Source organism: Marmota marmota, unplaced genomic scaffold (assembly GCF_001458135.2).
Source record: "Marmota marmota marmota unplaced genomic scaffold, marMar, whole genome shotgun sequence".
NCBI classification, from domain to species: Eukaryota; Metazoa; Chordata; class Mammalia; order Rodentia; family Sciuridae; genus Marmota; species Marmota marmota.
In genome coordinates this window covers 38,393,211-38,409,010 of record NW_026000057.1, presented here as the reverse complement: position 1 = coordinate 38,409,010, position 15,800 = coordinate 38,393,211, and the positions used below count along the sequence as shown (strand labels likewise).

The window sequence follows — 15,800 nt, the reverse complement described above, 5'->3', positions numbered from 1 at the left end:
ATAAGGAAATAATTTCTGTGCATTATAAAACAAAACCTTTCACTAATCTCTCTATTGCTAGGCCATGTTTCCATATCCTTGGGGGCTGGGGGGAGAAGACATTCAGAATGGAAGATAAATATCTGACACAAAAAAAATGTACTGAAGCATCAGCAGCTGATCATCTATCTGGAACTTCTCTCCCTTTTTCATTTCCTCACCTTGGAAAACTGTGTGTGTGTGTGTGTGTGTGTGTGTGTGTGTCTGAATAGGTTCGTATCATTAATTTCTCTACCATCCAGCAAGGATATAAAGAAAGCATCTTAAAAGTTAAGGCCTCAAAGTGTTAGAATGATTCACTATGCAATTTTGTGCTCTTATAAAAACTTGATCATTTTCACCAATCTGGAATAATTTACTATAAAAAAAGAGAGCCAGGTAGTGATTTCTTTGACATACCTTCCATTTCCCCAATTCTGCCTTCTATAAAGGGAATTCATTCATGTGATAAATATTTATCAAATGTTACTATGTGCGAAGCATAGTATGACTTCTAGTGTTAAATGGAAACACTCTTCTACTTATAGAAAGCCTACTTTGCTAATTTGCTCCAGTACATTGAATAATATCATTATAATTGATTCATCATCCCATAGTCTTTATTAGAACTTATACATACATACTTAGTGCTGGAGAGGTAGCAGCTATTTTCCTTGAGCTAGAAGAGTTTGCAATCTAATTGCAGAGGTGGAAAAAATGTATGCAAGAACTAACTAGAGGAAGAGGCCCAAATGAATAGTACAGGATGCACGTGTGGTGTTGAAGGCTGACTTTATCCAAGACTGGTTCTAGATGGAGATGAGTCCTAAAAGAATATATGATCTGAAGCTGCTGTTGTCTTATTTCCAAGATCAAACCAACAACTTCTGAAGATCTCCTTAATTAAAAATATTCAAAAGCTAAGAGCCTCCACAATAATGATGTAGATTCACTTTCAAGCATCATATGAAGAAACCCAGCCCTGGTACTAAAATTGGAGCAGCAAATCTCAAGCAGTCTTTGGCAGAGTGCCCTGGGGCTCAAGAGGGTTTACCGTTTGGTCAATCAGCTGCTACTTCCGATAGCTCCACAGTGTCACAAGAGTATCAGGTCTCAGTGCTGGGGCAGAATTAACCAGAAGAGCAAATGAAGTCGATAAGAATTTTTGAAGGCATAGTTTAAGTCAGATGGCGTGCAGTGTGAAGTGTTACACTTGTATTTACTCAGCACGTTAACTATCCTGACTGGATCAGGTATCAGTACTCTCCAAGTGCCCCTCACCCAAAGTGCCAAACTGGAGTGCAATTCTCAAAGTTAATTGGGGTGCCATCTGGACTCTCATGGAAAAAAATTTCAAGTTTTAGAGAGGTAGGAATCAATAAGGCAAGGCGTCCTGGAACAATTTCTCAGTGTAGACATGCAAAGTAAAGAGCATAAATGAAATTCGACCAGCCTAAAAGAAATTAGGCCGTTGGCAGGCATGGTTACTCAAAATGTCTGCAATATGACTGACAGCATTAATATTCAGCTTCGTAGACTCTGGGTGCTCCCTGACATTGGCTGATTTCTTCATCCTCGGTAAACTGCTTCAGAACTCTATAGGATGTTGGGTTTGAGAGTTCAACAGTTCTTTGGGGATTATCTAATCCAGGAAAAGAAGTTACCCATTCAAATTACTGGGTGACGGTTTCATTCCTAAAAGTATTCAAGACGGGACCATTATGATGCTTTTGACTCAAAGGGACAGAACTTATACATTCAAAATGGCTTAAATGAGAAAGAAATATACTGGTTCTTATAGCAAAAGAGTTGAAGGAGGACTCTGGCTGTGCCTCAGGGCTTCATCTTCTGCCAGCAAGAACATTGGGAGCAACAGTCCCAAGCGTCCCAAGGTGAGATGGGCAGAGAACAGATATTATGCATTGGTGTCTCCTTAGCAAAGAAGACACCTTCCCCAGACGGCCCCCAGTGCCTCATTGGTCAGCAACAAATCATATGTCCACTTTCAAAGAAGTCACTTGCCAGAGAAAGAAAATTGCCTTGTTGGCTTAAAAGTCATTATTTAGGGAGGGCTAGTCGAGAATAGGAATTCTGCCAGCAGATGTTTTAGTGACAGCTTTATTCAAATAAGTCATAATATATTCATTTCAAAAAAACAAAAACAAAGCCAAGTTTCTCGTTGGAGGAAGGGGAAGGCCCTGGTGATATCAAAATCTATAATCTGCATCTATTTCAAGCTAGACCTACTCCAGTGTCCAAGATCCCTTATAAAACTCCCACCTTTCACCACACATATACCACTGTTTTTAAAATCATGAGTAAAACTGTCAAATCAAAATGAAGGAAACTGATTTTGAATTGATGCTCTTCAGGTTGTCAAACCCTATCCATTAAAAACATCACCTCTAATTGTATACTACCAATAACAGTTCCCATTTATAGTATATAATTTGTATATACTATTTGCCACCATATAATTTTAATATTACTATCACCTTTAATCTTTAGAACAGTTCTTGCAAAATGTGCATTACTCTTCTTCCTTTATGGCACAGAAAGTTTTGAAAGTCCTGGAGGCCACACAAAGTTCCAGAAGTAGAATTCACATTTAAATCTGTGTCATTTAAAGCCTGGCTACTTTACTGAGCCCAACTGCTGCTGCTTCAGAAATAAAGTAATAATGAGTTCAATAAGTTTTTATTGTCTTCAGTAATCTCACCTTTCCTGTATGTGTCTCTACATAACAGTGCTTGTTAGCTTCACCAACCCCTTAAATTTAGATTCAGGAAGAATGAGTTGCATATAGATCCGGAGGGTAGAAAACAGGCGTGCCATGTCCCTTTGCAGGCAAAATCAGCTAAATCTGGATTTTTTTTTTTTTTTTGTACCGGAGATTGAATTCAGGAGCACGTAACCACTGAGCCACATCCCCAGCCCTATTTTATACTTTACTTAGAGCCAGGGTCTCACTGAGTTGCTTAGCGCCTTGCTTTTGCTGAGGCTGGCTTTGAACTCACGATCCTCCTGCCTCCGCCACCTGAGCCACTGGGATTACAGGTGTATGGCACTGTGCCCAGCTGAACTTGGCTTATTTACCCATGAAAAATGGTTTGCTGAACTTTAAACTTCTTCACAGGTGAGATAAAAGGTAATATTTTCTGTTAGGCTACTCATGTTAACATCACTATTACTCCTGAATTTTTCATGCTGAATACTGACAAACATTTTAATTTGGAGAGAAAAACACTATTTGAAATGAGGACTATCTCTGTAATCACAATTATTTCTATTCATGGAATAACCTTCAGTAAGTTATTCTTTTTTTTTAAAGAGAGAGTGAGAGAGGGAGAGAGAGAGAGAATTTTTAATATTTATTTATTTTTAGTTATCGGCGGACACAACATCTTTGTTTGTATGTGGTGTTGAGGATCGAACCCACGCCGCACGCATGCCAGGCGAGCTCGCTACCACTTGAGCCACATCCCCAGCCCAGTAACTTATTCTTTATAAGAATCCAAGGTTGTCATTTAAGCCAGGGCGAGTCTATGAAGTAGGAAAGACAGTGAGGAAGACAATGTATACATGAGCTTGTATTTAATAGAAACATAAAACCTTTTAAACATCTTTTTTAAAGAAATCAAAAGATGTATGCCATTATATTCATTCATTCATGTTCATTCATTCAACAAATATTACTTATGTGCTGGATGCTGTAATGGAATGACGAGAGGTCCTGAAACCCTGAGGAGCTTATTCTAGTGAAGGGAGCAGAGAATAAATATTTGAGTGTCTCCCAGGGAGTAAGGGCCATGAAGTAAAACACAGCTGGGTAAGGGAAGGAGATGGTCAAAAGTTTCTCTGAACAAGAGAGATTTAATAAGGGGAGAAGTGTTTTATTACATTCCTTAAAATGTAGTACAAGTGAAGCATCTCTAATCCAAAAATTGAAAATTTAAGACTTCTCCAAAACCCTGAACTTTTTGAGCACAGATACAATGCCACAGTGAAAAAAATCCCACCCCTGATCTCATCTGAGGAGTCACAGTCCAAGTACAGGTATACTAAAAATACTATCTCAAATTACTTTGGGCTATGTGCATAAGGTATATATGAAAGAAATGAATTCTGTATTTCGGCGGGTCTCACCTCAAGATACCTCATCATGTATATGCAAATATCCCAAAATCTGAAAGCCAATCCATCCATTGGTCCCAAGAATTTTAAATAATGGATACTCAGCCTATAATTTAAGTAGTAACAAATGTTTCACAATAATGCCGAAGAAACCCAAGCATAGCATCATCACTAGGCAAACCCTTAGCACAACTGGGCAGCAGCAGTCTCTTTCTGTACTACTTTCAAAGGTCATTTTGTAAACTATGCCATGGTGGATTACTTTCCCTGTCACTGGCAGTAATCCTGTAGGAACCTGAATCTTTGAAATTTTGGTAGGATCGTACTTTAGGTTGAGGCTTGGTACATAGACCTTAAGAGACCGTGTGGGGATGAAGGTGTGCATGTGTGATTTGTACTTTCTGCTTTGTGTTTTAGGGGGAAAAAGGAGCTATGGGAGAGCCTGGACCCAGAGGACCATATGGCCTGCCTGTGAGTTCAGTGTGCACGGCCACCGCCTTCTGCATGACTGACTTGTCACTGACACAGTTAACCCTCCCCTTGTGGGGCAGACTAATCACATTAAAAAGGCAAAACCACTCCACTAATTACATAAATATAGATAATTCCGTGTTCTTCACAGAGAGGTCACATTTGCCTCACACCCTCTCATCCTGTACAGACACACACCATGTGTTTCACAAGACTGAAGGGCTCAGACTGTAGGATGAATACTGCTAACCTGAAAGCAGGATTCCAACTGTCAGATAACGCCCTCCGTATGCCACCTGACTGGATGCTCCTAACTGCCACCTCCTTGAAAGGTCACTTTCTGAAAGCAGGTGTGGAAGTTTCATTGACAATGATCTTCTTCACACTTTATTTTTTATAGGTTATTGATTAAAAGCACTCTTGCTAGTAAAGATGATCCTTGAAAATAAATTGGTATTTACCGTGAGCTGAACACTTGTGATCGAAGTTACTAAGGACAAATGGTCTTCAGAACATGGAATGTTGATAGTGTGCTATTACCAGAAAATTCACAGAATCCAAATTGAGACCTCGGGTTTACTTTTTTGCAGTAATTAGAATTAATTCAGTAGGGTGGGGCAGTGAAGCAGCATATATTGTATTAAGGTTTTTAACCTCCGTGTACCTTCCACATAGTTTTTGTGAACTGAAATAATAACCTATGATTATTTCAGATACTGATTTTGAGACAGATGTCAAAATCTGATTAGTGGAATCATACCAGCTTCTGGGAACTTTGGGTGGATCCACAGAGGGACACACCAGGGTTGTCACCAAGAGAGCGAATTTCTCAACTTTGCATTTAAGAGTCTGATGACTCCTTTTATACTTGGGAATCATTCATTTGCAAAGTTTGCTTAAAAACAGTTTAAGTTGTGACTTTTACACTGTTAACATTCATATAGAAGGTGTACATTTGGCCAGATTAGAACTATTTTAACAATAAGAAGTTTTCACATTCTTCACCCGTTGAGTTAACTACTAAATTAGCAAATTAAAGTAGCATTGATTCTCATCCTCTAATAGTGCTGGCATGCCTTGAAATCAACTAAACAGTATTTTTGCTTTTGACTTCACTCTTGAACTGATAACTTGATAGCACTCCTTAAACTTTAGCAAAATGCCAATCTATTTAACCCAATATAAAATCAGAAAGAGACTTTCATGGCCCTTAACTGCAACACTAACAATCACTTTCCTTGATTTGAACAAATTTGTATTACTAATCAATAGAGAATCCTTTTCCCATTCCAGATATAATCGTTCTAATACAAATGGTTGCATGTCCAGGCAGCCTTAAGTAAAACAATAACCTATTCATGAAACTTAGGAACACTAATGTAGCTACTATGGTTCTTTGGCAGGGAAAAGATGGAGAGCCTGGTCTTGATGTAAGTAATAAAGACAACAAACATCTATCTCCCTATGATAATAGATGCTGATGGTCTCCATCATCGAGGATAGCAAGAATAGTTATTTTTTTCTGTGCATGTAACTATGCATAGAGCATATATTGCTGTGCATGTGGACAGCAATATAGAATACACTAGTGTTTGCATGAGATAAACAAAGGCAAATTACAATTGCCTGGTATAAAATGAATAATAGATAGTAGATAGTGACACTTCACCATACATTCCCAATTTAGGGTACTCAACATCAGCATGACACATTTATGGAAAAAATATGCATAAAAATCAATATACCTCTCCCATGCTACCCTTATGGAATAATATGCTTATTCTCAAAGCTGTCATGCAATATTTTTTCCTCTTAGCATTAAGTACCTATTTATTATTTTTCTCAGATGGCAACATAATTTTATAAAAGTAGAAAATGTCAAAAATAAGTGCTTCTAGAAATGATTAGTGCTTATTCTTATTATGTGAATAAACACAATAGCAAAAGTTATTGTGACTGCTTATTGAGCACCTGATATATGCAGGCATCATTCTTGTACTTTGCATATATCTTCTCATTTAACATTCACAACAGCCATGTGACAGGTAGTCATTAATCCTTTTTACAGTCAAAGGAATAAAGAGCAGATGTATGTGATTTGCTCAAACTTACACTAATTAGTGAACTTGCCAGCATCTGAATGACTATGCCAATATTCTTTCCATGCTAAATTTTTAAAATACTTTTAAAATTTGTTTTTATTAGTTATACATGACATTAGAATGTATTTTGACATATTATACATATATGGAGTATAACTTTATTCTTCTGGTTGTACAAGATGTAGAATTACATTGGTCATGTAATCATATATGCACATATGATAGTAAGGTCCAATTCATTCTACTCTCTTTCCTATTCCCATTCCCCCTCCCATCCTTCATTCCCCTTTGTCTAATCTAAAGTAGTTCTGTTCTTCCCCACCACTTATTGTGAGTTAGCATCTGCATATCAGAGAAAACATTTGGCCTTTGGTTTTTTGAGATTAACTTATTTCACTTAGCATGATATTCTCTAGTTCTATCCATTTACTGGCAAAATGACATAATTTCATTATTTTTTATAGCTGAGTACTATTCCATTGTGAATATATACTGTAATTTCCTTCTCCATTCATCTGTTGAAGGTTCCATACCTTAGCTGTTGTGAAGTGAGCTGCTATAAACATTGATGTGGCTGAGTCACTGTAATATGCTGACTTTAAGTCCTTTGGGTATAAACTGAAGAGTGGGATAACTGGGTCAAATGGTGTTTCCATTCCAAGTGTTCCTGAGGAATCTCCATACTGCTTTCCAGAGTGGTTTCACCAATTTGTAGTCGCACCAGAAATGTATGAATGTGCCTTTTTCCCCACATCATCATTTTGCATCTCTAGCAATTAGAGAAATGCAAATTAACACTATACTGCGATTTCATTTCTCTCCAGTCAGAATGGAAATTATTATGCTACATTTCTTAGGAGAAGAAGCAAGAAACCTGTTGTGTACAGATAGAAATAATAGATTTCTAGCATCTAAGTGTTATTTGACCTAAGTTGTTAGATTGTTAGGTCATTTTTTGCTATTTTTAGTTCAGATTAATGAATCCTAAGATTTTTGTTTCCCACAATGTGATTTTTACCACTGCTACACCAATAGACCTCTTGGTTTTGCTTTTATATCCTCCAGGGTTTCCCTGGTCCACGAGGCGAGAAGGGTGACCTAGGAGAAAAGGGAGAAAAGGTGACCTGTCCCTCCCGACCCGTGTCTTGTGTGATTCTGCTCCTGCTGCTGTCTGCTTTGCCGCTCAGCCTGTATGACTCCATCAGCCGCTTCCTCCGACTCAGTCCTGTGCTCCAAAAACACACTGACGCCTGCTCTAAGAAATCAGGTTTTCAAAGATGAATAAGGAAGTCTACCCAGCCAGAAATGAGGGCACTGTCTAGCATAGAAGGAAAAAAAATCTAATCCCCAGATAGCCAAGCTATAATCTTTCAACTACCTGACACCAGTTTTTTTGAAAAATGTCCAGGGGGGTTTGAATTTTTCTGTTTCATAAAAATAAAATTACATAGCACAAACCTGCAATGGTATTTTGGCTGAGCCCATATAACCCTGTAAAGCCAGCATCTCATTTGTCTTTATGACATTCCCAGGAAATAGACATGTTGTGTATCTTGAATTTTTTTATTCAAAAAACAGGACAAGCCGTGTGATGGATAAACCACATTTAAGTCCATTACACAGAGACCGGGACTTGCCACTGTCAGATTCAGAGCTGATTTGCTGTGGCTTTTGAAAATGAGGATATTGGTATATTTTATGAGGTGAGCATGGAGGCTCTATCTCAAGTTTATAGGGGCCACTACCAAGCAGGATAGTTTATGATGGAAAGAAAAGTTTGGATTATGGATTCTAAAAACCCTCTTTTCTTTCCTCTCCTTCATTCTTTCCCTGTTTGTACTTGACTTGAATCTTTGACCTGATTTGATCTAAGAATGGTTGACATCAGACAAAGCATATCTATAATATTAAAGTAACTGGAATTAGGCTTTCACAATCCCAATTTAAAGGAATTCTGCTTCTCTGATTAATTCACTCTGATTAATTCTATTATTCTATTTAACACATTGTTCTCAAACCCCAGTGGATTCTCTTGAACTGTAAAGTTCACAGCTGCTGGAAAGCAAGGCCAAATGAGATTTGTCACAGAAAGAAGGATCCACAGACTGCTGTGCATGCTTTAGTCCTTAAGCACCAGTCAGCCTTCTATTGGTAAGAGATGCCATGCAGTGGCGTCCAGAGCACCGTTGTCATATGCACTGAGCACTCAGGTGCTCTACATGTGACCAGCCTTTTAGTCCTCACAGAACACCCTGAGAATGGTGCTATTATTTCCCATTTCACAGACAAGGAAAGTGAGACCAAAAAAAGTTATTTGACTCTGCATTACAAATGCCAACTATAATGTTTTGAGATAAATTGTGCATGAAAACTGTCAGCACGAGGTGTTTTAAAGATTTTATGTATGTATTCTATATTTACCTAATGTGTTGTATGAGCCCCAAATCTTATTCACTCAAAATATGTCATCATATAGTACTCAATTTTTGGATCTTTTAAATAAGTAAGAGATTTTCAGTATTGGGCTGGGGGTGTAGCTCAGTGATAGAGAGCTTGAATAGCATGCTTGAGACTCTGGAGTCCATCCCCAACACCACAAAAGAAAGAAAGAAAGAAATTACCTATATGATAGATTATGAAAGCACAAAGCTACAGAATATTAATCACCCATGCAAACATATTTCTATATACAGATTCCATGATTAGAAGTTTTATACTTAGGAAAATTAGATTCTAAATGTGAACATTTATGAATATCATACTTTGACATGAGGAATAAAAAATTACCAAGCACTTACCATGTGCTTATCTCCACAATGAGAGATGGTTTTGTGGTGCATAATTCAAATCACTGTTGTACATAATTCCTTGTATAATAGTGTCTCTTTTCCATAGAGCTTGATATTTGCTAAAATATTAATAAAAAATGAACCTCCTAGCCTACCACAACAACAATCCTGACAACTCTTTTGAGTGGTTAATCTGAGCTAATTTACCAATCAAATAGAACTGAGTTCTAAACTAACACCCAACACACCTGGTCTCAGTCACACCTACTTGAAGAGGAGTCCATTGCTTTCTGGGAGGAAAGAGCTCATGCAAACAAGCTTAAATCAATTTTATGCTGTGGCATTCAAGTAATTTGCTAAGGAGCAACACCTTACTTCCAAATGCCCCTCCCATCTGACTTCCTATCACCCCAGCTCCATCTCACTCTGCCTTCCACGACTTTGTCTCTTATTCCGATCAACCAAACACAAAGTTTTGCTCTCTTTCCCAAGATTCAAGAAACCCAAATGTTTTTGATTCTGAGTCTTCTGATGCAATCTTTTTGGCACACAGGAGATGAATGAGGAGTTTTCACTTGGTCTGTCAGAATGAATGTATTAATTTGAATGCATATCTCATGTTTCTGTTCTGTGTATGTCTCTTCACCTTTGAATATTCATGTTGTTTTGCTTCAGAGATTATTCAGTTTTATTGCAACTGCCATCCTGATTGCAGAATGAATGTACTAATTTAAATACGTATTGTATTTTGTATTCTATTGAGTACCAATTCTGTCCATAAATATACAGATGTTTATGTTAATGTGAAACAGCTGAGGTGCATTCCTTCCTTCTCCTCCTTTTGCCTCCTTTCCTTAATTCCTCCATTCCTGTGATCCATGCAGATTTCCCACAACCTTTACCTTGATTCCTAAATACTAATTTCCATGGCTATATTCCCACTATGTAATTATCCTGCCTCCCTCATTTTTACCAAGTTCAAACTAGTTTTCCTCCATCAAACAGAATTTGGGGGGGGGCTTTCATTACCTTGCGATTAAGCTGGAAACTCATTTACCATTGTGAATATCTAGTATGAGATCAGTGAAAATTAAAGAAGACCCCTAGGTTTACAGAAACTTGCTTCTACAATTGGCATCCGTGCAAAGAATTAGTACTTTGAACATTTGTTTACCTGGCTTAATAAAAGTCTTTGTTTTGGTTTTCTTAAAAAAAAAAAAAAAAAGCTTAAAAGAAATAAAAGTATATTTTTAATACATTGAATTTTTTGATCAAAGCTTCAGAAAATAAGATTGGATACATTTCAACAAGGTAGAAGCTGCTGATATTTTTTTCCTTTTCCTCTGGCTCAATGCAGCTTTCAACTATTAGAGGATTTGAAAGGAAGAAAGTTGACAGGTATTGAAAATGGGGTGCAGTATCCATTATTCCCCCGAACTCTACCTACCCCACTGGCTTCAATACAATTGGTATCTGTCATCCTCCATAGATCCATGGCACAAACCCCTAATTCACAATGACTGTGGCATGGTGGTGGGAGTTGGCACTGATCTGCCTTGCTGATATGTGAGCCTTTTGGGTCTCCTGCCATCTTTTGAGTTATCTTAAAATCCCTCAGACTGTTTGCCGGAGTCCACTGTCGCTCTCCAGGTATGTTATGTATTATAATATGCTTTATCTAAACCAGAAAACAGTGGTAAATGCCCTTCCAGATTTTTCTTGGCTAAGCCATATTTTGAATCACCTTTATTTCCCTCCCAAATAAAACCTGTCTTTTATTTAAACCCTTGTATCCACAGGGGGAAAAGGGAAAGAAAGGCAAAAAGGGGCCTAAAGGGGAGAAAGGAGAACAGGGTGCCCCTGGATTAGATGCACCCTGCCCGTTGGTATGTCTGACTCATGAACTGTCTCCAGGTGGCTTGTGTGAGGGGATGACACGGGAGAAGAGCAAGCTGGAGGGAGCAGTAGCCTCATTTAACATGGACTTTTAGATGCTAAGAAGCATCTCAGACCATCTTGGTATGTTCCCACATCTTGTCTCTGGCCACAAGCTCTACCTGGCTTCTTTAATCTCAAGTATTTCGTGTACAGCTGGAATCTGACTATAGGCTCTGAAGAGGAGCCTGTGCTATTGCTCACCCCTCAGGAGAGAAGGTCACTGTTTTAAGACGAGCCCTTGTTATGGGACTATGCCCAGTGCCATGTTACTTTGTTCATCTTCCCTGGATGTTACTTTTCCCTTCCAGGTTGCTCCTCTCCCAGGCTTTTATTGTTCTAGTTATTTCTTGAGCAGAATCTGTGCTTAAGTGAATTCTTGCGTTAGTAACATTATGAGTTAATCTTCACAAACAGGGATTCCGAGGCGTTAAGGGGGAAAAAGGGGAGCCAGGCCAGCCTGGCCTGGATGGGCTGGATGCCCCTTGCCAATTGGTACAGTATTTCTCTTTCCTACCACCCTGCATGCAGTTCCTTTGTTGATTACGTATTCATCTCTATCAGTGTAAAGTGGTTCTTTCTAGAGCAAGCTTTACATGATAAACATACTACATGCATGTGCATGAACAGGCTCCTTCTGAAACTGCAGAGGGAAGAGCAAAGCATGAGTTATCAGTGAATGCAAATTAATCTCACCACTGACATGACTACCGTATCTGTGTTCTTTAAAATATTAATTTATTCAATAAATATTTAAAGATTAAGTTAGAAAAAAATATTTGATGCAGAGGGCACTGTTAGGCCATAACTTTTGGTTTTACCCCTCATTTTAACTTTTTTTCTTTTTCTCTAAAAGAAATGAAGATATTTTTTTTTTGTCTCTTCCACAAAATTTTTATCAGGCCATAAATAAAACCAAACTACAGATTTAAAGCTTCTATGGTCAAGAGTTAACCAATTTGAGGGAATGCAGTTATGAGACCATGTGGAAGAAACCCAAACTTCTGAGATTACAAAGATAATAGTCTGCAGCCCAAACCCTCTTCTTTGTCACGTAACCTTTTCAACTTAATGGTCTCTCCTTTTGAAACTCACTTTCCTAAAGTAGACAGAACTCCCTTCTCTCCATTGGCATGAACTCAAAATCTTCCTTATACTAAAATCTAAAATTCTACTGGTTTATCCTTCTCCTTGTACCAATCTGGCATTACCAACTTTTCCCAAATATTTTATAAAGCTATTTCAACATTTTTATACCTTTAGACAATAAGAATATATTTTTGTAAAGTAAAAAGAAAAAAATGTATGGTTATGTTATTCTTGAGCTGCATGTTCTTATGAGTCTTCGGTTCCAAGCATGATTCTTTAAAGGTAAATTCATGTTTCTCAAGCCTTTTAAGAGGTTGTATGAATAGAAAACAAAGTTATTTGGGCAATAATTCCAGTTATAAAATCTCAATATGAAGTGCCTAGTCTTATTTTTGTTTGCTTGGTATTGATAAGTTGTATTTTATAACCACTTTATTGTAGAAAAATATGAGCATGCCTTCATACTATGTCAACTTTTCCTGTCTCATTGATATCATTTGTATCTGAAGAATGCTGACACTTTAAGTAATAATAAATTTTGCAACATTTAGGAACCCCATCTCTTATTCAGAATGTTAACTGACTTCTGAAGAATTTAAATAGAGAAATAGATGAATGTCATAAATAACACTTTACTATAAAATCTACCTCGAGGCTGCCTGTCCTGTAATTATGTCTTGCAATATCTACTTTCAGTACAGGAATATGAAAAGTTATTGACATGTGAAGAGCTATAAACTTCAGATAGAAATGGTTTATCATTGATTATTTATCATTATCATGAATTCAACCAGAGTCCATAGTGACCAGAAAGAGAAGTTATTTTTTGATTTACTTAATAAAGATAATTGTGAATGTCTTTAAATGAAATGAGGAGATATAGTACAGATTTCTTATCTAAAGATATAAACTGAGTAGATCCTAAGACTACCATGCTTTGTAAATTTCTTCTCCAACATTAGGAATAGCTTTTTCTATAATTTATGTATTTTTAAAACATGTTCTCACTGGAAAAAAATTTAATATATAGGGAGATAGTAATTAGTAAAAGATGGCTGTGACTAAAGCCACCTAACAGATAGAAATCTTTTTTATTTTTTAAGCCCGTGGGCATGTGAACTATGAAGTTCCATCATTTTTGAGGAGTCTGAGGAATTCTTTTTCTTTTTAAAACAGGGCCCAGATGGATTACCCATGCCTGGCTGTTGGCAAAAGGTAGGTGTCATGGAATGATTTCTAAAGGAAGTACTCTCCTTTCTCTTGACCTGGCCTGGCCCTTTTCATTCAGAACAGATCTTTTGCATTTGACACTCATGAATGATTCCGGCTTCACAATATCTTGATGAATATACTTATTGCCGATTTCTTTCTAAGCTGATGTGTGAAAACAGTTCTTCACAAACATCATAATTTGAAACCTTCCCGACTTGATCCTTTGTTTGGAATGGAAAGGGGCAGTGGGTCTTAATGGTTTGCTGGTCAAATTCTTTGTCCTCTATTGTTCAGCATAATCTCCAATTGTGATTCTTTTTCTACTTATATTCAGTTACTTAGACCAATATGACAATATATGGTAGAACCCTGTCAATATTAGTCACAAAGCTGAGAAAGCAGAAAATATACACTATTTTTTTTTTCAGTGATGCCTTGATTTATCTAGGAGAACCTGATTCAATTGGCACCCTTCCTGCATCAGCTTATTCTAGCCTTTTCATGTGGCTGCCTTTAGTCACTGCATACTCATGTCCTATATAGCAGGACCATGTCCTATATAGAGGATGTTCTGTATACAATGGCTGTGCCATAGGCACTCTCACATGGGGGGGAATCATTTCATTTAATCCGTGCAGTAACCTACTAATGAAACAAATTTAGAGAGGTGAAGGAACTTCTCAGAGCACAGAACTGGTATGTCTAGCTCTCCAGACACAGAATTTAGAGGTTAGAGAGTAGAAAACAACAGCAAAACCTGAAGCCAAAAAAGAGCAGCATATGCTGTGCTTCTCAGGAAATACCAAGTCTTCACCTAGTAATTGTGTGAACTCAGTTATAAAGGATGGTGTGCTACTGAAGGACGGAGGGAGCCCATTAAAGTGAAAATGATCTTGGGGCAGTATAAGAGCTGCTTTGATCAGTTTTTAGATTTTTTCTCCAACACTTTATAGCTCAGTTGGTATTTTGGGACAGGCATGCTTCATTGACAAAATTATGTACAATTACAAAACAAAAATTGGGAAAATTATGTAAAAAAATTTAAAATTAGATAACATTGGAAGAATTATGTAAGTTAACAAAACTATGTAGGATTACAGAAACATGAGGAGACACTTGACTCTTGGTTGCCTCTCCTGTTAGCAGTTCCACCACTGAGGAAACCTGTGCACTGTCTTTCTTAGAGAGTTTCACCTACTTGACCAGGGAAAGAAAAACCTCTCAATAGTGTCATTTATTTAGTAGCTTCTCATACTCCACTTTCATCCTGTCAGATAATTAGTTGGATCACTTCTGAGGTCAGGTGGGTCTCAGGACATGGACCTCTTCTTCACCTAAGAAATCTATCCTCTGGCCACCAAAAGCCCTGTTCACACAATCGGCAATACCATCCTGTGCTGGAATCACTATTTGCTTTCTAACCTTTGCCCTGTAATCCAATAATATAATGATTTTTTAATCCAGTCATTAGTACACTTAGAGGGAGAGGCATCGGTTTATTCTACCCTCTTCATACGGCTGCCCTTAGTCACTATGTATGCATGCAAACCGATTTCTTTATCCAGCTTGAGAGTTTGGGGTCACTATTGGTTTGTGGCTGTCTTTTGAAGCCCTTCCTTTCTTGTGAAGGCACAAAAGTAATGGCAAGAGGCGAAGGCCTCATCATCATTTGGGTTCATGAAATGAAACACGTGCTAATAAGATGACTGGTGTTAGAAAATCAGAAGTCTCCCTGGAAAAACACATTTTTCCATAAGACACTGACTATATCCTACATACGATTAAGTATTTTATTAATCTATTACACAAAGAAAAAAAATCTCAGTGAAAAAACTTCAGTATTGCTTAACTCCCCACCCCAAAACATACTCATGCAAGTCCACTCTGACCAACCTCCTTCAACCCGCTCCACCAAAAAGAAAAAATTAGAGAAGTGGAATGTTCTCAAATTTCTTATGTAGTTAACTCAGCTATCTCAAATAGTCAAGTCCAATAATTTTTAAGTGATATTTTAAAAATAAGTCCAGTCGAGGGTGTTCACCAAGTCCTA

The 15,800-nt window shown here is 37.6% G+C and overlaps 1 protein-coding gene across 14 annotated transcripts in view; it reads left to right on the top strand.

The window, feature by feature from the left end:
* Positions 1-15,800, top strand: part of Col25a1 (collagen type XXV alpha 1 chain) — a 469,539-nt gene that overhangs the window by 447,445 nt on the left and 6,294 nt on the right. For 5 of the 14 annotated variants that reach the window (XM_048813727.1, XM_048813729.1, XM_048813725.1 and 2 more), the window contains 5 exons: positions 4,570-4,623; positions 6,027-6,053; positions 7,791-7,844; positions 11,867-11,944; positions 13,715-13,753. In XM_048813727.1, coding sequence (XP_048669684.1) covers positions 4,570-4,623; positions 6,027-6,053; positions 7,791-7,844; positions 11,867-11,944; positions 13,715-13,753 — 252 coding nt within the window. Of the gene's footprint in view, positions 1-4,569; positions 4,624-6,026; positions 6,054-7,790; positions 7,845-11,313; positions 11,401-11,866; positions 11,945-13,714; positions 13,754-15,800 lie in introns of all 14 variants that reach the window. The other 9 variants (XM_048813726.1, XM_048813721.1, XM_048813724.1 and 6 more) reach the window with 3 other exon arrangements.